This window comes from Caloenas nicobarica, chromosome 5 (genome assembly GCF_036013445.1).
Source record: "Caloenas nicobarica isolate bCalNic1 chromosome 5, bCalNic1.hap1, whole genome shotgun sequence".
Lineage (NCBI taxonomy): Eukaryota > Metazoa > Chordata > Aves > Columbiformes > Columbidae > Caloenas > Caloenas nicobarica.
Window position 1 is genome coordinate 42049501 of NC_088249.1, and position 21315 is coordinate 42070815.

The window sequence follows — 21315 nt, forward strand, 5'->3', positions numbered from 1 at the left end:
TTACTAACACACAGATCACCGTACTATTAGAAAAGCTGGCCCACAGACTAGGTTTCCAATACTAAGCTCATCCAGCATTTCTTTACCTCAGTATCCATGCACCCAAAATATATAAAACTTCTTTCAAAGTCTTCATTATGGTAACTTCAGAGCAGAAAGATCTAGTATTTTCCCCTCATTCAACTCAGAGGTCAATATATGTTAACCTTTAGAGAACAGTAGTTATCTGAACCTACTCACTACATGGCAAAGGAAGATACCAAACTACAGGGCTGTAGGAACAGCCTGCCTGTACACCAGTGCTGCAAACAAAGTGGACTGCAACATAAGCCTTCTTGGCCAAGAAATGAGTCTAAAGCCATTTATAATAGGTATGGTGACATGCAGTGAACAGCTAGGACATGCAATATAATGGAAAATAACCAATCACCTGTATCATTAAAAAAAAGTGCAAATGAGTTGCCTCCCCTGGGGATTTACAAATGTTATCAAGTACAATACCTTTGCGTTGTCAAGGCCACAACGCTGCCTGAGGATTTTTAACCTTTCCAAGTAAACTGAAGGCCCCACTTCCTCCCCATTTGTGTTTCCTATAGATGAAGATACAGTGTGGGTAGAAGCAGGAACACATGTTCCTTCCATCTGAGGAGAAATTCCTGGAAGATGAGGGGAAAGGAGAGAGGAAAAAAGTAAAAAAAAAAAAAAAAAAAAAAAAAAAGAAAAGAAAATTAAAACCATCAAAAAAGTGTAAGCCTCTTGGTCAGTTCCTTGAAATAAGATGCAATGGATGCAGAATGAAGAATCAACCAACCTATAAACTACCAAGCTATTTGCATTTGCAAGTACAGGCATATCATTTCCTTGCGAGAATGACAATTGAAAACCAAGAAAAGAAATTGAGACACTTTAGAAGAGGCAGCAGAGCAGCTCCACATGTAGTGCTGAGGCTGACAGCTGAAGACAACAGTGGTGGGGAGAAGATGCTGCTGCTGCTGTGGATCAGCAGTACCCATGATGTCCAACAGAAAGAACTCAGCAACTGTCAGAACACATTTAGGAGGTTCTGAAGAAACTAACACCAATATCCTACAGTAATCTACTGTGCTGGTTTGACTGAAAATGGGTTAATTTTCTTCATGCAGTTAGAAACCTTTCTTTTTCATAGGTAGCATGCTCATTATTTGGACTTGGTTTGACAACAAGAGATAACACCCCCAACACAGAGTTAATGTTTTCAGTTGTTCAGGTCTGAGAGCCTGCCCACTCTGAGTGCTCTGCCCACTGATGTGAGGCATTGAGGAAGGATGGCATGGATGGGGCAGGGCTTGACTGACATCCAGACTGATCAAAAAGAGTATTCCATCCCATTAGCCTCATGCTTCATATTTAAGGAATTGGGGCCTTCCGTTTTCTCTCTATCTTGCTTGCTCTGGGGCGCAGCCAGGGCAGTTTTGGTCAGGTCATTTAGTTTGGCCTTTTGCTGTTTTGCAGAGGGCTCCGAGCCTTTCTGCCTTTTTCCTCTCTTTTCTCTTTCTGGGATCAGATTTGGGACCAGGTGCTGTTCTCCTGGGACTGGCTGCCCAGTGTGTTCACGAGGAATTGCCTTGAGTATCTCATATTTCTACTTTATATATATATTTACTAGTAGTGTATTAGTATTTTGTTATTTTATTAAACTGTGTTTATCTCAATCCAAGTTTCTCCCTTCCCTTTCGATTTTCTCCTCTACTGGGGGGGAGAGGAGGCGAGTGAATGGCTATCGTGGTTGTATTGCTAGCTCAGATTAAACCATGACATCTACAATACAGGGATAGGAGAAGGAATAATAGCAGGAAAAAAGGCTAAAGTCTCACAGAACATCAAAATGTGAAAGAAATTGAAGATAAAGATAGTTTTGCCAGACTGTTCATTAGTTTTTACTGTCAGCTAATAATTTGTCATATTCCCTCCCTAATATTGCATTAAATACTCACTTGTGCTTATCTACAATGAAGAGACTCACTAAAAAAGTGTTTTGCAGTAGTTTATCCAATTAAAAAGTTGATTTATTGGAAAGTAGTCAAAGACTACTATAGAAAAAGTTCAAGTTATTTAAAATAAACTTGGAATCCACAGTAAACAATACTCTTCTCAAAAAACCTCCTGTACCATTTTAATAACCAAAAGGTAAAAGGAGAACCTGACAGCTGCTGCTGTTATAAACGAGCTGTGTAGTCTGCAGAAACTATTCTTGATAGCACACACATGAAGCATAGGCTAATGTTCAACCCACGCTACAGGACGTGACTTAGAACCACTCATTTACCAAGCCTTTCAGATGTTTTCTACGTTCAGTGTGATGATGGTCGTAACATCTTTTCTTGCAAACAAAGAATGCAGAGTCCTGGCAAATGGTGCCTCATGAAGCAATATAAGTGCCAAGAATATACGTGACTTGCTTTGGAAACCCATAAACATCTGCAAATACTAGTTTCTACCAGGGAACATGTAACTTCTCTATGTCTGCTTCTCATAAATCAATCAGTTTTGCCATAACGTGTACCTGTAGAAGCAGCAATGCGTCCTTTCCCCTCCCGTTCTGTTTCTATCAGTCGGAGGCCTCTTTCCACATAGCTCTGGAAGAACTGAGAGGAGTTTTTCAGGAAGGGCTCAATGTCTGCATCAGAGTATTTCTTCTTGTATTCATACAGCTCTGCCAGACCCTGGGAGGGAAGAGTTTGTGTGCGTTACAACTGCTGTGTACACCATTCTGATGCATCACGCCTTCTTCCTTCCAGGAAAGAACCACTTACCTCCTTAGTGTTCTCCTTGGAGCCAATTTTCTTAAATATTTCTGCCAAAATATCATTAACTTTGGCCTTCGAAGCCTTCTCCTCCTAAATAAATAAATAAATAAAAGCAGACTTCTAAAACAAAATGAATAAAAATGAAAGGAAGGTTAGACAAACCCACAGTGCCCTCAGAGCTGCTAGCTGGGTACAGAGCTTCCAAGATAAAGAAAACCTTGATGTGATTAGGGTTTTACATAGCTGCTCTTTACACAGCATGAGAGTACAGACATCACCAAGCTGTAGGACTCCTTTTGAGAAGCCAGCGTTTAAAACCTGGTTTGGGTACGGTTCACTTTTAGTAGATCAAATGCTGTATCAGGCAGTACAAACCCTATGTTGTATCCCTGAATATCCTGGAGAGCACTTCATCCTGGGGTATGCACAGATTGGTCAGGTAATAACAGAAACACACCACAAGTTCCCAAAATAGCCACAAATAGAAGTGAAACTAGAAGAGCATTTCCAACACTAGTTGCATGTTGAAAAGGCAATTACTAATTCATATTCCACAATCACAAAGTTAAGCTTGTTTCTTAAATAAATTGCCTTACATTTCCGCTCATGACCCACACATTTGCATTACTTACTATGTGAGAAGCCCCTTTTTCCGTATCCTTATCAGCTTTGCTTCCAGTCTGGTTCATGGAGTGTTTCATTACTCTACACAGGTGAGCCTCCAGCTCAGACTCATTTTTGTTGTCTATCATTGTTAAATGATCTAAGATCTAAAAGGAGAAAAAGAGAATTATATTACCAAAAAAAAAGAGAATTATATTACCAAAAAAAAGGAAAAGCTTTAGAGACTGCACGAACATCCAGTTTGAAAGTACATGATTAGCGACTGCTCTGACCTTGGGTCCTTTCAGCTTGCACAGGGTGTGAAGCAGAGTCTTCAGTGTCCTTATAGGAAACTCACTCTTACATTGCTTCAGCTTCTCTTTGGGAAAGACCTTCATGAAAATGTGGATATCCAGTAGAATCCGATCCAGATTGATGCTATTAATGGTTTCTGGAAGAAGACGCACCATTCTCCACAGACACTGGAACAAGAGGCTGACTTTGAAGCAAGACAACTCAAGGAAGAAGTATTTACATAGCACGAGGTTTAGGTTTAACCTCATTAAGAACATCTATATTGTCTGTAAATCATTCCAGTTACAAAAGGATATTATAAAAAAGAAAATATTACACCCACGCTTGAAATGCAGACATTTGCATGTTCACTCCACCTGTCCTTACAGATGACAAAATACAAGCCAGCTCCAGCCTGGAACTGTTTGAATCTACAGTGCAGTGCCGAAGCAAATAAGCCCAGTAGGTGACCACACGGCTCTGGATGGAGTTTATATTAGTACACACAAACTTCTGTAAACTATTAGCAGGTGTTAAGCTCTCTTCTGGCATACATGAAGTCACTATATGTAACATCTAACTATAGTCTTATAATTAGAGTTATAAGAAATATTTCAAGTTTTAGCCACTTTTTTTTTGATATATCTGAACCAAGTCCAAAACCTCTCCTACAGGCTCACCTTCATGACAAGTTCTGAAAACTTGGGAGAGCTGGCTGTTGCTAGTAGACTGTCTTGGAGCAAAACAAGCAGAGCACTAGAAGGAATAAATATATAATAGTTACACAGGGAAAGTGCTACACACAGTAAGAGATGCCAACCACGCCAGAGACTGAGGTTAGCCCAGTAGTTTACATCACGATGTGAAACAGCTTTTTCTTTCTTTCTAGTACAAGAGTTTAAGAGGCAGTCAGCTGAACTATGAAGCATATAGAATCACACTAAGCTGGCTTGTTCAGCCTGCCGCCAGCTGTGCACATTGTGCAGCCAGATTCCAATCACCATTGACCATCGGTGACAATTCTTCATTAGCCAGCTGAACAACTCCACAGGCATTCTTCACTTGCAGAACAACTAACAAACTCAGCAATCCAAGGAACACACAAGAATGGGTGAAGAGAAGTAGTAAACATGCAGTTTTCATTGTATACCTCAAGATGTTGGTCTGGTCAGATTTTTCCAGAACTTTCACTACCAAGAGGTTGACTGATCGGATGACCTGCTCACCCTCCTCAAGGTCTTCAACCCGAGAATCCAGCATTAATGTAATAAGACCATGCATTAGGTCCTTCAGCACACCAGTGGAGGCCTCTCGAGCCAGACTCTCTATCTGAAATAGCTACAAATTCAAAACAATATTAGACGATTTCCCTGCATACAATGTTTTAGCATAGGGATTTCTCTAGACTACGCTGTGAAGCCATTTGACATCCTCCCACCAACATTAAGCAAAAGGTGTGTTGGTGAGCACACAATTAGGAACAAAACTTCATAAATAAGACTCAATAGTAAGCTAACCGAGGTACAGGTCAGCTCTGGACAGACATCCCCATTATCCTGCAACTTCTGCACAGAAATTATTTGCTCTTCACCTGAACTTTTAGGTCAAAGCCTTACCGAGATCATGCTCCCAATAATACAGCTGTAAAGTTTGACTATCTCATCTTTGTCTAGCTTCTCATCTGCCATGTGCGTATTGTAGATTAGCCGAAGCTGCATAAATGTAGCTATTAGGAATTGGTCAATGTGGCCAGACATTGCTTCTGCTTTGTCTTCCTGTCTGAGAACCTCATCGATCTAAGATTTAAAAACAAAACACCCAAGTCAAGTCAACACAATGCAAACAGTGCAGAATAACTATAGTTTAAAAACTTTTTTATAAGAAAGGTCTCACCCTGACCAATGCATTTGCCAAGATGCTTGTATCCTAAGCTTTCACCTGAAATCAGTAGCCACAGACTTCTATTGCTAATCCAAATAAAATAAGTTATTGATCTTTTAGAGCGCTGCAATCTTATCCTGCACACGGATGAAAATATGAAATGCTATATTATGCGTTTGGGAATTAATAGCTTTATGAAATCTTTCGGATAAAATACTTCTATGTAGTTAAAGCCACCCTAGAAACATGTAAAAGCTACAAGGCAAGACAATTCTTTTGCTGAGGATCTGCGAAACAGTTTACATTTAAAAGTTAAGTCTCACTGGCTTAACTGGCTTTTTCAAAGTTGTAGCACAGATAGTCAAAACACAGATACGCTTTTTTTTCCCCTTAGTGCTTCTGTGTTAAGAGTCTATTCTACGTCACCCAAGTGGCATTTCTATTGCTAAAGCGAGTCAGATGGCCCCTGTGCACTTAGTTTTGTCATCAGGGAGATTCTGAGCAGAGCCCATGTCACCTGACATGATTGCTCCACCACAGTGCAACTCATCACTCTCGCAGACAAATAATTTAGTACAGTGTGATTAGTTGCTACCTTAATTCTCTTACCTGTGCCAAAGCCTGGATACTTGTATTTATATCACCACTGGCTACTTGGGAAATGACAAAGTTGATAGTAGAAGCTGTGTTACTGTGCATGTCATCGAAGTGTGGGGACACAGCACGGATTCTAAACAATTGAAGAAAACGGGATTCATTACTCTTTGAAGAGATAGCCCTAAATTTACAATGAGCTGTTATATTTCAATGACAGTTTAGAGACAAGGAAAAAGGATTTCATTCTTCACAGGGCATACTCAAGGAAGGAATGATTCCTCTTAACATGTCTATTGAACTACTTGTAAAGACATTGATGATGCATTTACAAACTCAAGATCCTTCTACTATGAAAACACATAAGCAGAACTCAGGTTTTTAATTAGAAATAACTGCTCTCCAGATTCCAGAACAGTACAAACCATCACTTTGACACTTCTCTTCAAAACAGCTGACACTACCTTCTCATGTAAACAAGTCTGAATGCAGAAATTAGCATGGTCAATTCAGCTTCTCAAAACAGTTTTTAAGTAGCCCTATTGGTTTCACTGAGGAGTTAAAACTACACTCACTTGGGCTCAGGAATCAAGACAGGCTCAAAGATGTCATCTAGTTTGTGCTGTACAAGTGCTGGCATCTCACATCTGACAGTACCGTTGTCATTTTCAATTTCATCAAGATCCAGCTGAAATTCCCGGGGAACCGCGTGTGTTGTCTCAGAGTGACTGCCCATGTTGCGATTTTGGCTACAGAAACCAGGAGAGAGATGTTTATTACATATACACGAAAGGCAAGCGTATTAGCACTAGCATCCACTGGTAGCCCTAAAGCTCTCATAATAGAGCACCACAGATTTTGAAGTTCTGATTTTATTCAAGCCCCCCTAATAACCCCTTTTGCCTTTCCCTTAGCCATTAGTAAAACAAGCTTTTGTAGGCCAGAAGAACAGCTGCTAGTTACTTGCCTTCCTAGCTTCTCTTATAATCCACCATAAGACCCCCCTTGGGCATCTGTGATAGGTATGCACTGGTTTGTTTAGAGAGATATCTAACACAGTTTAAAGTAGCATTAACAGAATATAGTGTTAATGAGTGGCTTTTTTTTTTTTTAATGATGGCTAGAATGCATATGTACAGAGCAACCTTATAAGCTCATCTGAACCCAGGACTCCCAGCATCCCACACCACATGTGCTGCATATAAGATTTTTCAAGGAAATGTTCTAATACAGCGTTCTGAACAGGGACTTTTATTCCAAGGTAACAAGCAGGCGGCAAGGAATACTGCTTCTGAGTTTTTTGTTTCTGGTACTGTTGCCTCAGGCTCTATTATTCACACATGCTCATCCAGTTCTGTGCTGTATGTCTGCCCTAACAAGTCAAGAACAAGGTCCAATCAACATCAAGTTTGATGTAACACAGAGGAAGTTCTCTCAGTATTTCTAATAGCTACCTAACATGGAAGTGCCATGCCTGCCTGCAGCTTGATCTATAGACACCTTGGCAGAAACCAGTAATTTTGGTTTCTTTCTTTAAGTCAAAAACCTGTAAATAACCTAGAACTGGCCATGGTAAGCCTGTTACCATCAGGAAACGATGACTAGGATAGAAACTGAAAGATACAAGAGCCTTGCTACCAAGGAGTTTTGTGGGCAGTACTTACATCCTATAAGTGCGATACATAATTCTGTCCATGGAGAAGCAGTGAAAAAAGGCACAAGACCATTTAGAAAAATTTCAAGACAGACAAGACCAAAAAAAAGATTCAGACATTTTGTTTTATATTATATGGCCAACTTTTACAACATGCAAAGATGATGATACAAGAACTAAAATAACATCACCAGACACAATATTGGCACATACACTATGCAGGATATAGACCATAACATAACATTACGTACTTGAGTTTGGAGGACATGTCCTCAGCTGGTCCCTTCCGCAGCATGCTAGCATTAGCACTGATGTTTTGAGTACGCTGAGGTTTTTCCTCTGCCTGTCTCACTGGAGCAGCAGATGGTCTCTTGGCTGACCGTTTTATTCTTTCCTCCAGCATGCTCATGTCTTTCTCAGAAAGCTGTAACACACAACACTTTCACTCAATTTGTGTTGTAGGGATTTTAGAAATCTTGGTCAACAACAGGAGGTATAGCACTTATTACTGCAGATTGAAGTTCTCTAATACCAAGGCTAGGAACTGTCAATACTACCATCTAGCAGCAATCTCATAGAGATACTCTGGACTGACGGATGATACTTCAGGATCTAATACATGTTGACAAGCTGTAGAACTGAATACAGCTATTTCTACCCCACATAATTTCCAAGAAACAAGTCATCTTGAATTCAAACTGCAGCAGTATCATGTATTGCTGCTTGCATTGCTGAAAAAACAAAAAAACCCACAAAACACAACAAACAAACCCACACAAAACAAAAAATACACCAAAAAAAGGCACCCACTCACCCTTCTATATGCCCTACTAGGAGCCGAGGCAATGCTTTCACACTATGGACCCTCTCACAGAAACTGGGGTCCTTCTAACAGCTGACCTATTGAACATACCCTTAATTCAACCTGACCACAAGGTAAGCCAACTGAACAACTCCAGCTCACGCAGTGACAAGAATCATATTTACCTGCTCACCTAGAAGACTGGAGGTTACCAATAACTACATTTGAACAACAGTATCAGTGACGATTTTGTGGAAAGTACTCTCCAGCACCCCTGTGATTTGGAAACTTTCTTGAGAAGCCATGCATTTTGGAACAAGATGGACCATATTGAAGCTCAGAAAGCTATGGTTAGAAGGGGCTGAATGGTTCAGGTGCTATAGTTCTATTCTTAACCTTGAAAATCCAAAAGCAAATGGACCATGCAACACTGAGGAGAAGGCAGACTGTACTCTGAACAACAATTAAAATAAGATGAGAATCTAAAATGTTAATGAAAATGCAACATTAATTCTCATGGAGATGGCTACCAGAAAAAATGAGTCACGCTATGTTTCAACATTTCAGGAAGTCGGAAAAAAAAAAAAAAAAAAGCAGCCTTGCTTCCCTGCTTATCGTACTCCATAAAATATTCCTCCAATAGCTTGCATGCACTATGGCATATAACACAACAGAAAAAATAAGTATAGGCATCAGCATATCTATCATATTCCCATGAGTTTAAGTGCTGCTAGAAACATTACCAAGACCACAAATTCAGAGAACAGAACAGGAAAGAATGGTCTAACAGCTCTTGATTCAGGTTAGAATTCGGTATACTTAGTCTGTTAGGCACAGTAATTGTAGATGACGTAGTGAACTAGCTTTCCACTGCTGGAGACTGGAAACTGAGTCTTGCCACCTTTAACTTTCACTGCATTTTAGATGACATGGCTGACTATGATTTCCAGAGAACAAAACAGCAGCAATAAAAAGCAACAAAGTACTGTCACAGACCTTAAGCACCGAAGTGCAGTATTAATGCAAACAAACCAAGTTTGCCAGATTGCAACTGCAAAGCAGTTGGTGGAAATGGGCATAAAAAAAGCCAAGAGTACTTGATGAAGCCCAAATAACTAGCTTTTTTGGCCCAATAAGTTACCCAAATATCATTCTACGTCACAAGTATTACCTATACCATTGACTATAAATAATTTAATTCCCATGAAAGTCAGTGTTCTGCTCGTTTCTTCAAATTTAGTTTTTCATTCAACATCCAGGTTATATATCCCACAATCAGGAATTAAGCAACTAATTGTTAGAGGATTTATGGTGTAGCAAGTTATTTTCAGCATTACAAAATGCTCTTGACACAAACAGCAAGATGTGCCATGACCCACCACAAGCAAAACAGTGCTAATTCCCTATGTAAGTGTAAGCATTTGGAAAAAAAAAAAGAGTAAAATAATTAAAAAAAAAAAAAAAAAAAATCTTGTTTCTAGTTACACTCACATTTCCAATCAGCTTGAACACTTGGTCGCCGTGAACATTATAGACAGTCACAATGGTGTTCAGTGCAGCATTGCGCACAGTGTTGTCCCTGTCGCCAATATGAGTTGCCATTTCTTTTAAGGCTTTCCCTGGAGTTGGCTGGCATACATTCATGCCATATGATTCAACAAGACATCCAAGTTCTTCCAGGCATTCTAAGGGAAGAAAATGACATATGCACATTCCAGCTGCTGGGAAAACAGCTCTCCCAGTGATGACAGTATACTTTCAGGTGATTTCTGAGATGAATAGTAAACTAAAGGTTCAAAATACTTCACACAGCATCTAAAAGCTGTAAGTCATCCCTATAGCCTTCAAATATTTTGCATTACCTTATATGAGCAATGTTACAGGTAACTTCACAGTTAGGTAGTTTAGACAGGGGAGAGCTTGCAATGCTATATTACATATATGATTTAACTTTCTGTTAAGACAGATGTATAGTGTAGAGACATTTCTTTCCAAAGTCTTGATCAGATTAACTGATTCCCTTAGTCAACTGGGCAATAGTACTCTCACCATTCTCTTCATTACTGTTTCACTAAGACAACAAGCCTACTCAAGGGAGGCTCATCATCTTAATACTGACAGCAAATTAACAGATAGCTTGTCTCTGGAAGATAAAAAGACACCAAAAATAAAAAGCAAGATGATACTACTTTAAAATTTGATCCTTTAAACACAAGCATTTCCATAACATGCTCTACAAAACCAAATCTTACTATCTACCAAACATTATACACTAGGTTTTTCAAGATAAAAAAACTAAAGCAATTTCAAGTACTTTGCAATTCCCAGTTCATGATGCCATTTCCCACCTGCACGCTGTTTTGAGTTTTTGGATTTTGTCCCCTCCATGATGAAAGTGAACATCTTGCTGGCTGGATAGATGAGACACATCCTGTTCAGAATGGCACGTACATCCCTGCGGATGACATCTTTCGGTTCTCCTACCTAATAAAGTAGTAAAATAATGTTAAGAAAGCCAGAATTATCCTCAATGCAAAAACCCTTTCGGTAAACGGCTTTTGAAGGCAAATATGCATTACAGAATCATAGAATGATTTAGGTTGGAAATAAACATTAAGACCATCAAGTCTAACCATTAACCTAACACTGCCAAATCCACCACTAAACCATGTCCTTAAGTGCCACATGTACACGTCCTTTAAACATCTCCAGGGATGGTGACTCAACCACTTCCCTGGGCAGCCTGTTCCAATGTTTTCAACCCTTTTACCCATGTTTCACCCTTCCAGTGAAGAATTTTTTCCTAATATCTGATCTAAGCCTCCCCTAGCACAACAGGAGGTCATTTCCTCTCATCCTATCACTTGCTACTTGGGAAAGAAAGAGAACAACCACCACCTCACTATTACCTCCTTTCAGGTAGTTACAGAGAGTGACAAGGTCTCCCTCCCCTCAGCCTCCTTTTCTCCAGGCTAAACAGCCCCAGTTCCCTCAGCTGCTCCTCACAGGACTTAGTTCTCCAGACCCTTCACCAGTTTTGTTGCTCTTCTCTGAACTCTCTTCAGCACCTGATGTCTTTCCTGTAGTGAGGGGCCCAAAACTGAACACAGTAGTTGAGGTGCAACTTCACCAGCACTGAGTACAGGGAGATGACCACTTCCCCAGTCCTGCTGGCCACAGTATTTCTGATACAAGCCAGGATGCTGTTGGCCTTTTTGGCCACCCAGGCACACTGCTGGCTCATGTTCAGCCAGTTGTCGATCAACACCCCCAGATCCTTTTCCACCAGGCAGTTTTCCAGCCACTCTTCCGAGCCTGTAGTGCTGCCTGGGGTTGTTGCGACCCAAGTGCAGCACCCAGCACTTGGCCTTGCTGAATCTCATACAACTGGCCTCAGCCCATTGATCCAGCTGGTCCAGATCCCTCTGTATGGCCCTCCTACCCTCCAGCAGATCAACACTCCCACCCAACTTGGTGTCATATACAAATACTGAGGACACATTTGATCCTCTTGTCCAGATCTCTGATAAATTAAACAGAACTGGCCTCAATACTGAGCCTTGGGGAACACCACTCATGACTGGCTGCCAACCGGATTTAGCTCCATTCACCATATATTTGGAATGCACATATTACAGTGTTTGATGGTAGCCTCGTATATTCCTCATAAAAAATAGCTAGTTTCTGTACAAAGAACTGTACCTTTAGGATAAGATATGGGATGAAAGAGGATGCTTCATTTTCAGTAAGGTGATACTCTTCTTGAGCCAACAAATTGAAAAGCAATTTAAGGTATTCAAGTGTTTTCATCAAAACGCTTGTGTTGGTATCAAAGAACCGCAGGGTAACCCATTTTAAGATCAGATCCAGACAGCTGATGACTCCATCTTTTTCACTCTCCAAGTGCTTAAAGAAAGAAAGAAAAAAAAAAAAAAAAGGAAGTTGTGCAAAATGAAACACACCGTTCAAGAAAAGAACAGAGAATAAGGAAAAGCTATGCCTGATAAGATGATCTACATCTATTGGTTGATTCTTAGAATCATAAGTACTCACTTTTAACTTACACAGCTTTCTGAAATTCTAAAAAGTCTCCAGTGAGGAAATTTTCCCTTCTCCCAAGAAATAATATTCGTACCAATTTCATCATTCCTCTGAAAAATCATTTCTGTGTATGTTAAGGTTTTAGCTTCACAGAACAACCGCCTCTGGCTTCTCAGAGAATTCCTATTTGGATTTTTTTTGTTGTTGTTTAAATTCGAATACAATCTTTCATAGTGGAGAATAATTCTGTACACCATCATCTACTACCACAGATCCAAACTCACCTCAATCATAACAGCCAGTGCTTTGTTGTGGTGCTGGAAGTCGGCATGAAACATCTCATCCTGTAGCCATTTGGCCACACAACTGGACATCTGAGTTTTTAGCTGCTCAATATATTCATCACGGGGAGTAGTGAAATTCCACTTTAACACCTGTAAAAGGCAACATTTGGGAGTCAAAGCAAGCAACACCTTTTCTTCCTGAAAGAATCTGTAAATTGCATCCCTTTTAATTCTGTTCTAGAATCCGTTTTCAATTAATGGGAAAAATTCAGTGGTGTTTGTTCACCTGGGCTTACATGAGAAATTTTTTCTATATGTAATGGTTATCTTTAGGCCATTATATTAATTATTATTATTACGTAAAGTTGATGTTTTAAAGCTATAGATAGGTCTATTTACTAGCAAGTTACAAATAACAAGCATAGAAGTAATAAAATTTCCCTATGAAAGACAAACTTGGTAAGCAGGGCCATTCAAAATAAGTATATTAAAGCATCTACAATATATCCTAGAACTCTGAAATTAGTCAGCCGTTTTCAGGTAAAAACTTGCTGATACTTCACAACTGAAGACCATCACTATGAAGTTGTAAAAAGTCCTTTTGTTTTTATTAGTGTATAAATGCACAAAATTTTGAAATCAGAAGATAAACACCCCAGTAAACCAAATATTGGCCTGTGAAAGTCAACTGAAGAACTAGATAATCAAACCAAGGGAAGGACAAAGACTAAGACTTTCATGCCACAGCACGTTCAATTTTAAATTAAAAAAGAATGCGCTGGAATTACTCTCCTTGAAACTTGCGAATAACATTCAGATTTTTCTCACCTTCAGACCTTTCTCATCTTTCATCCTCTGTTCTTTCCCATTTGGGACTATGATAAAAATAGGACCCGATTTATCATCATCTTCCTTCAAATTAGGCTTGCTTAGCACTTTCTTCCCCTGGACACCCTAAAAAAGGGTAAAGTATTAACAGGCAACACAAGACCTATAGACCTGCCTCAGTCCAAGCAGTTGCAAGCATTAGATACCAGCCAACCTCATGCTGCTTATGTGTACAAGAGCCAGAGAGAAGCTGGAAGAATACTGTTGATTAGAATTTTAAAAGAATGTGCTCTGTTGCTGTGGAAGCAATACCCATGACAGCGTGCGCAGTAGCACCCTGTGAAACAGGACGCATCACTCAACCAGTGTGCTAGTCACCCACACGCATCCCTAAAACCCAGTGTGGTACCTGTTTGATAGATTTGCTCTTTGTCAGACTGGTATTGCCTTTGCTGAGGCTTGTATTAGCTTTGGACAGGCTGGTATTGCCCTTGGACATACTGCTATTAACATCTGACTGCTGTAAATAAGCCACAGAAAAGGCTTTGTTGTTACACAGCTATTTACTCTTAGGAGTTACCAATCCAAACCTTTTAAAGTGTTCACAGCAAAGGCATTCCGAGTTTCAATGGAAGACTACATCAGCTCAGGCAAAACTACAACCTCCTTCAAGGTTTGTTCCGCTCATTCCTGCCACAGATCTGAACCTACATCAAATGTACTCATTACAGCGCTACTTTACGCAATGGAGGCAACAGGACTGTAGAACAGTTTGGGTTTTTTTAAGTTATGTACATAGAACAAACTTTAAAGTTAACAGCAAAATAAAAAATACTGTTAACACAAACCAGCAGGAAAAACCTAACCACAAATTCTAATGTAATCGGTTGAGATTATTACTATGCATTTAAGCATTTTTCTTCTGTTTTTGCACTTGTGACAGAACATTTTACCCTTCACATGGCAAAGGAGAGATTAATTTCTTTTGATACATGGGGTCAAAAATACTGTTCAAAGTATAACATTGGAACTGCAATGGTAAGAATGAATTATCAACAGCATGAAAATCAGGGAGGCCAAGCAGATTTAGAACGTGTACTGAGCTGCTCACAAGACCACATTTTTGACAACACAAGCTTTAAGAATAGGTAACAACAAAAGTAGTGGTTCAGGAAACTATACAGGAACATTTGTCATTTCAGGACTGAGACAGGCATGAAGATTCTCAGTAAAAGCAGTCCTTAGCAAGGGTTATACTCTTCTACCTATAATACATTAATGAACTACAGCTACCAACTTCATTGAACTGATTTTTTACAAAATAGAATCAACATACCTTAGCTTTAGAGGAGGCTCCTCCTGCTTTGGCTCTTTTGGGATCAGGCTTGGATTCCATGGTATTGGACCCTGAATCTTCAGCAAGTGCTGGAGAAACAACAGACCATTTCAAGTTACCAACAAACTGATTTTAGGTCAGCATAGTTCTCCATTCTTTGGACAGAAGAAAAACTGTTCATGGACACAATACGCTTACACACAGAAGTCTGAAGATTTTAGAACCATAAAAGAAATTCCTTGAATTTCATGTTAGTATACAAAGTTTTCATAATTAAGATCATAATATGTTAGCAAATTTGTTGTTAACAAATTTCAAAATGTGCACACACATATACTGTGGAGCCAATGTCTAGAGCTGCATTTGCACCCAGTTTGAGCAGGCAAGCCAGCCCCAGAAAGATAAGGCAGGACTGCTTCTTCGAATCACTTGTACCCTAATCCCACTACCCTCTCTTCCACACCAGCATAAGCATTCTGGTAGCTGTACAGTGAACTACACTGGGAAAATAGTCCAGATAAAAATTAATGTAACATTAAAACAAATTTATGCTAAAATCAGACTAATATCACAAAAAAAAATGCCTCTAGTCCACGGGTTTTAGCTTCAGTACCAAGCAGATTTTTTCAAAAAGAGAAGCTGACAGATGGTTGTGTGGAAAGGAAGAAACCCTCCTGCACTGGAAGTCGACTCAATCGCAAGGAAGACCAGAAGTGCAAACAAAACTCACTAGGATCACACAGCTATTTATAACCTCAACTATGCTGAACTCCTCTCCTTCTACTAAGTATCTTTCTTCCTCTGCCATGTCAAAAAGCTTCCCCAAATACCTGAAAACTTGAGTTCCACACCACAGATGTATAAGACTATTCACTTGTTTCCACACATATATGCACACAATGCATATGAGCAAACACAAACTTAATCAAATGATTCTCTGCAAGGATACATTTTCAGAATTGCAAAGCATGAAATCCATACGTGTCCACTTAGTTTAGAAACAGAGAAGAACTAAAACTTTATTAACTCATTTTGTTTGTATGTTCATTTACTTTCTAGTGTATCCACATTAAAAAAACAAAAACAACAACAAAAAAAACCAACAAAAAACCAAACACAAAAAGAAACCACAACAATGGTTGTTAATAGAGCAAATACTGCACAAGGACATAACCTTTGCATCTATGAAGCAATGTTTTTACTATCAGTCCAAATCACAGAGGTAGCCTAAAATATGTAGTTCTGAAAGTTATCTTTAAAATACCTTGCTTCTCGATCTACATGTAATTTATTCTACAATAGCATACTGCAGTTAGTATCATCCATATACAACTAAAAGCTCTTCCCTGCAGATAATCAAGCTACCATCTTGATCAAATTTAACAGTACAGATTTAATCTAGTCCACTAATTCCCATGCTCAGATCCTGGAAATAAAACTCCTTCCTAGAGAATCAATTTTACAGAACCCACAGCTCTCAAAAACATGAACGAGCACTAAAGTGCTATTTTACATCAATACAATTTCTTAAGGGAAAAGAAAACCACCCTTTTTCTCAGTCATTTCCCAGACCTTGAGAGAGGTTACCTGTGGCAGGCTGGAATTTGGCTGGAGCTGCTCCCCCTGCCACTCTGGAAGATGCTTTAGCAGGCGGAGCTGGTTTGGCTGGCATGTTGGCTTTGGCTTTCTCAAGCATGGCCAGTACCTGGTCTTTGGAAGTTGGCTAGAGAAGAGAGTGAGGAGGGGGGAAGTGATAAGTTTGGAAAGATTAGTGATACTGACTACTAATAACATGTCACAGACAAGGAAAACGACAGTAGTTTAAAACAAGCTATTCTCTGGTTAGTGTCTTCCAGGACACTTATTTAAAAGATCGATGTTTTCAAGTATTGCTGTTCTGAGTCCATTAAGTTTCTTCTGCAAAACCTATGGGAAACATGTGAACCAGCAATTTGTTCCAGGTGAGCAGCTCTATGACATTAATGAAATGCCCTAACAGTGATTTAGCACTCAGGGATCCACAAGATTCACCAAATTGCTAGAAGCCATCTTAAAGCATGTGTTCAAAGGCACACAGCTGAACAGTAACTGGTATGGAAGCCATCTGCGGGTAGATTTTTTTCAGAAGAAAAGCAGACTGAATAAATATCAAGCTCCTGAAGTGATAAACCTGGGGTGGCAGCATTCCTTCTAAAGCAGAGAAAGCTCTAACTCACAGCCTCCTGATGCTATTTTCAGCCCCCCTGAAAATATTCAATGCAGACTAGCTTACATGACTCAAGACAGTATGTCATGAGATTGTGAGCGTGATTTGTTAATATCCACTCATTCAAGGTCACGTTATGTTCGTGACAGCAATACCTTCAGCTTGCTGGTGGCTTTTGCCATCTTCTCAAAGCCAAGATGCATCATGAAGAATGGCAGGGCATCCTGTGCCTTTTTACGCACATCCCCATTTCGATCTTCAAGGCAGGAGTACAGGTGAGGCACACACAAGAGCAGGTCAGAAGGAACTGAACGGAGGGTAGGCAGCTTCTCAGCCAACCAACCAAGAAGCTGAAAGAAAGTTTTAAGAAAAAAAAAAAAGTTTTGAAGGAGTGCTCACAATGCTCTGTCAGGCCACAAGAGCCTGAACAGTGGTCCTTCACATGCCACTGTGCAAGCAGGAAAAACACCACTCCAAATACGAACATTTGTTCAGACAAATATCCTTAACCAACATCAACTTTAATGTCAGCAATAAAATAAAAAAAAATCCAGTACAGTATGTTAATATGCAGTTAACTTAAAACTTGGAGCCTGGTTTGCTAGGACTGCATGGGCTGTTTTGTCCTTTTGAAACTAGCATCAGAATTTCAGCTGCCTCAAACATATTAACACCTCCAGTTCAGTTCTGGTCTTCATTATCATGTGGTTAACTTGAGGGAAAACAAACTAGGCTCTTAAAATGCCGGTCAAACAGACAAATCTTTAATTTCAGAGGCACTGAAATCTAGATGACAGTTATCATGCAGGAAGAAAGTTCCTTATTATCCTTTTAACAATTTCATATCAGTATGAACACAGAGCTACTTGTTTACTCATGTAATGGTAGCATTGTGTTGTTTTAGTCTGTATAGACAAACATAGTTCATAGCAAGTAAGGTTATTTTGACTAGACACACACAGGGAGAAGTTTACTTAACAGAAACCTACCTCTTGTCTTAGGAAAGGATTTTCTTTTTTGAGCTCCTCAGACAGGTCTTCCCCTTCCAACCACTCTTTCATGCCAGTTTGTTCAGCCCAGGCATTCACAGTTGCTAGTGCAGCAGCACGAACATTATTCTGTGGCAAGAACAAGATTTAAGAAGAATAATCCTAAAGAGGGGTCAGAAGATTACAACAGAATAGGCAACAGATTCACCCTTCTACATCACAGGCTTTGCAATCTCTATTTTTATTCACTGCTAGAGAAGTCAAAGATTCAGAAGAGTTTAGTTTTAGTGACAGTATCAGCTACAGAAGTCACTGAATTGGCCACTATACTTACCTACCATCATTTTTAAAAAATAAGTTTGATAAAGAAGGACAAAGGCTGTCATTAAAAGCACTTTGCATCATTCACTGATGAGAGTTTTGGGAGTCTCCTAACTCTCAAACAAGCTACAGAATATGGTTAGTGATTTACACAACACTTAAAATAGACTAGCGCATCCACAAATCAAGGCAAGTGGGTTACGGAGCCTGTTATTGGGGCGCTCTTATTTAGGACACACACAGGCAAAAGTCAAGCTAGGAACAGGGGAGCCCTATCAATTCGCATCTTCAGTGTTTTTTCCAAGCAAAATGTAGAACAGCACTCTTTTCAAAGTGGCTATATGAAGCTAGAAGAAGTCAAATGGAATACTTAACAACCACAGTTCTTCAAAATGTTACCAGCATAGACATGACTCCATACATGTGACTCCCTCCTGTAGGATGAATTTCTGAGGCAAGCTGATAGTGTAACAGACCCATTTAGATTTAGTATGTTACCTCTGCATTTAAAATTGATTTATCCAGGCATGTACCCAAATAAAAAGCGAACATCCTTGCAAATAATTTGTTCCATCTTTAAGCTCATCGAGGAAAAGAAACAAATCGTGTGCTACAGGTAAATAGATGCTCATCAGCCTCTCTGAAGAGGCCTTAGATCCCACCACCGAAACCTAATTTGTCCTCATTCATGCTACAGGTGGTTGGTTTCCTTCAACTATTCAGTGGGTCCACTGCCAGCATTTCAAAATAGGGCCCAAACAGGGCCCTCCTCAACTTCAAAAACTCCAGCAATTGGAAAAACTGCATAAATCTTTTAGTACATCAAAGAAGTTACTACTGTGACAATGTTTGCATGAGCACACAATCCTGTCAGTGTTGTAGTGCCTATGAGTAACACTGGTATTCTGCATTTTAGTACAGGTTTACCACAGTTGGTCTTATCCATAAGCCATGAACTTGCAACTGAAGGGAGCTTGTTGTTTTGTCAACATAACTGGTGAATAAAAGAAGAATCCGATTTAATCATGTAAAACCTCAGTTCTTTAAGACTCTTCATGAGAAAACAATTTGAACCAAGAGTTTTTATCTAGCCCTAGGACCAGTCCTAGTCCTTGCATTGTTTGGGACAGATAGATCCAGTTTCTGCTCTTTTTCCTACTCACAATCAGAGTAGAGACACCAGATAATTGCCTGTGACTTCTGGCACAAGATATTGGCATCTTCCCAAGCCTCCTTCCCCCATTGCTCCAAATAGCTCTTTCCCATGGTCCTAGCTTTGATTTTGACACAGCATCTTGACAAGCTCAACACTTGACATTATACAAACTTGGTGTCAGTTGTGAGTGTCCTGTATCTACCTAGAGTTCAAAGGTCTCCTACACAGTGATACAAAGACAACAATGCACGCTGGACTCCACACTGACACACTAAAAGAACAGAAGTTCTACAAGCAACTTTACCAAGCAAACCTGATTAGGATCTAAAGTAGTATATTTTCAGCATGAGAAATATGCGAACAGTCACCATGTTTCATTTAAAAGCTGAATTATGACAATGACTGAGTTTATTTACAAGCAGGAGAACACATCTCAGGCAGAATATATATTCACGCACACATTCATATTTGGATAAATAAGTTGTCATTTAGACAAGAAACTTTCAAAATAAATTAATTGGCTTCCAAAGGAGTTTTAACTATCATCCACCTCTCAAAAGCAAGGCCAAACAACAATAGCTCTTCTTAGGCATAGCTCAGATAGCAGCAGAAGGGAAAGACCTTGATGAGTGTCCTACCTTACTGTCTCCTAGGACTGTAATGACAGGAATGCCCAAATTTTTCACATGCTGTTTAATATTGGGGCCCATTGCTGTTGCCAGCTGCTGAAGGATGCTCAGTGTTTGTTGCACCTGAACATAAAGAAAAACACTTTGAATAAAATACTATTACAACCATGTGCATGAGAGTCCAAGTCACAATAGAAGTAGTAATGCTACTGTATACTCAGGCTTGTCCTTCAGAATGCCTACTCAATGGTATCTATTCCAGACTTCAAATTCATCACAGATCAGTAAAAGTTATTTCTATATTCAGAATAAATAAAGTTCAACTAAACATATTTTCAAACAAGGCACACTTCACTTTTGTCACAAGCAGAGCAATTACTCAAACTTATTTCTTCTTTATTTGCTTATATTACATCCAGGGAGGTAGATTTTCCCTTTTTGAAGGCTTTTTAAAATACAAAGCGAAGAGAAAGGCAAATATTTATAAAAACAGGCAAACATATGACGCAGAAATACGCAGTTCACTGTTTTCCAACTGTTGATTTCATGACACTGTAGTAGACTGAGTAATAAGCAAGGTTCAGAAATCATAAATAGTTTGTCTTGAGTTCTAAGCTGGAAATAGCTGAAACAGTATTTTAAATAACATACCAAGATTTTATTGGAGTCATTGAGACGACTCTTCAAAGCAGCTGGAAGTTCTCCTATGTTTGGCTGTATGAACTTAGCTTCATTAATTATGCTTGTCACTTCATCTAGGCCTTCCTTTCTGATCTTCCAGTTTTTGTCCCCAATTTTAGACACTAGTTCAGCTGTGATCTTATCACTAGAATAGGAAAAAAGGTAAAAAGTTCATTTTCTTAGTTGTGTGTCTTTTCGTATTTGAGTGCTATAGCACCACAGATGTCTGC

At 39.4% G+C, this 21315-nt stretch overlaps 1 protein-coding gene and 1 non-coding gene across 6 annotated transcripts in view; both read right to left on the reverse strand.

The window, feature by feature from the left end:
• CKAP5 (cytoskeleton associated protein 5) overlaps positions 1–21315 on the reverse strand; it is a 56446-nt gene that overhangs the window by 4800 nt on the left and 30331 nt on the right. For 4 of the 5 annotated variants that reach the window (XM_065636330.1, XM_065636331.1, XM_065636332.1 and 1 more), the window contains exons 22-44: positions 21056–21230; positions 20414–20527; positions 18299–18427; positions 17465–17659; positions 16691–16826; positions 15104–15192; positions 14177–14287; positions 13768–13893; positions 12940–13089; positions 12317–12520; positions 10963–11098; positions 10106–10299; positions 8064–8236; positions 6734–6907; positions 6174–6294; positions 5300–5479; positions 4834–5021; positions 4364–4439; positions 3683–3871; positions 3419–3556; positions 2793–2876; positions 2543–2702; positions 502–656 (exon numbers count right to left, since the gene is read on the reverse strand). In XM_065636330.1, the coding sequence (XP_065492402.1) occupies positions 502–656; positions 2543–2702; positions 2793–2876; positions 3419–3556; positions 3683–3871; positions 4364–4439; positions 4834–5021; positions 5300–5479; positions 6174–6294; positions 6734–6907; positions 8064–8236; positions 10106–10299; positions 10963–11098; positions 12317–12520; positions 12940–13089; positions 13768–13893; positions 14177–14287; positions 15104–15192; positions 16691–16826; positions 17465–17659; positions 18299–18427; positions 20414–20527; positions 21056–21230 (3397 nt within the window). The remainder of the gene's footprint in view (positions 1–501; positions 657–2542; positions 2703–2792; positions 2877–3418; positions 3557–3682; positions 3872–4363; positions 4440–4833; positions 5022–5299; positions 5480–6173; positions 6295–6733; positions 6908–8063; positions 8237–10105; positions 10300–10962; positions 11099–12316; positions 12521–12939; positions 13090–13767; positions 13894–14176; positions 14288–15103; positions 15193–16690; positions 16827–17464; positions 17660–18298; positions 18428–20413; positions 20528–21055; positions 21231–21315) is intronic. The other variant, XM_065636334.1, reaches the window with a different exon arrangement.
• On the reverse strand, positions 6014–6124 carry LOC135989966 (small nucleolar RNA SNORD67). Its single transcript, XR_010606358.1, has one exon. It is a non-coding gene; the product is annotated as a small nucleolar RNA SNORD67 (small nucleolar RNA).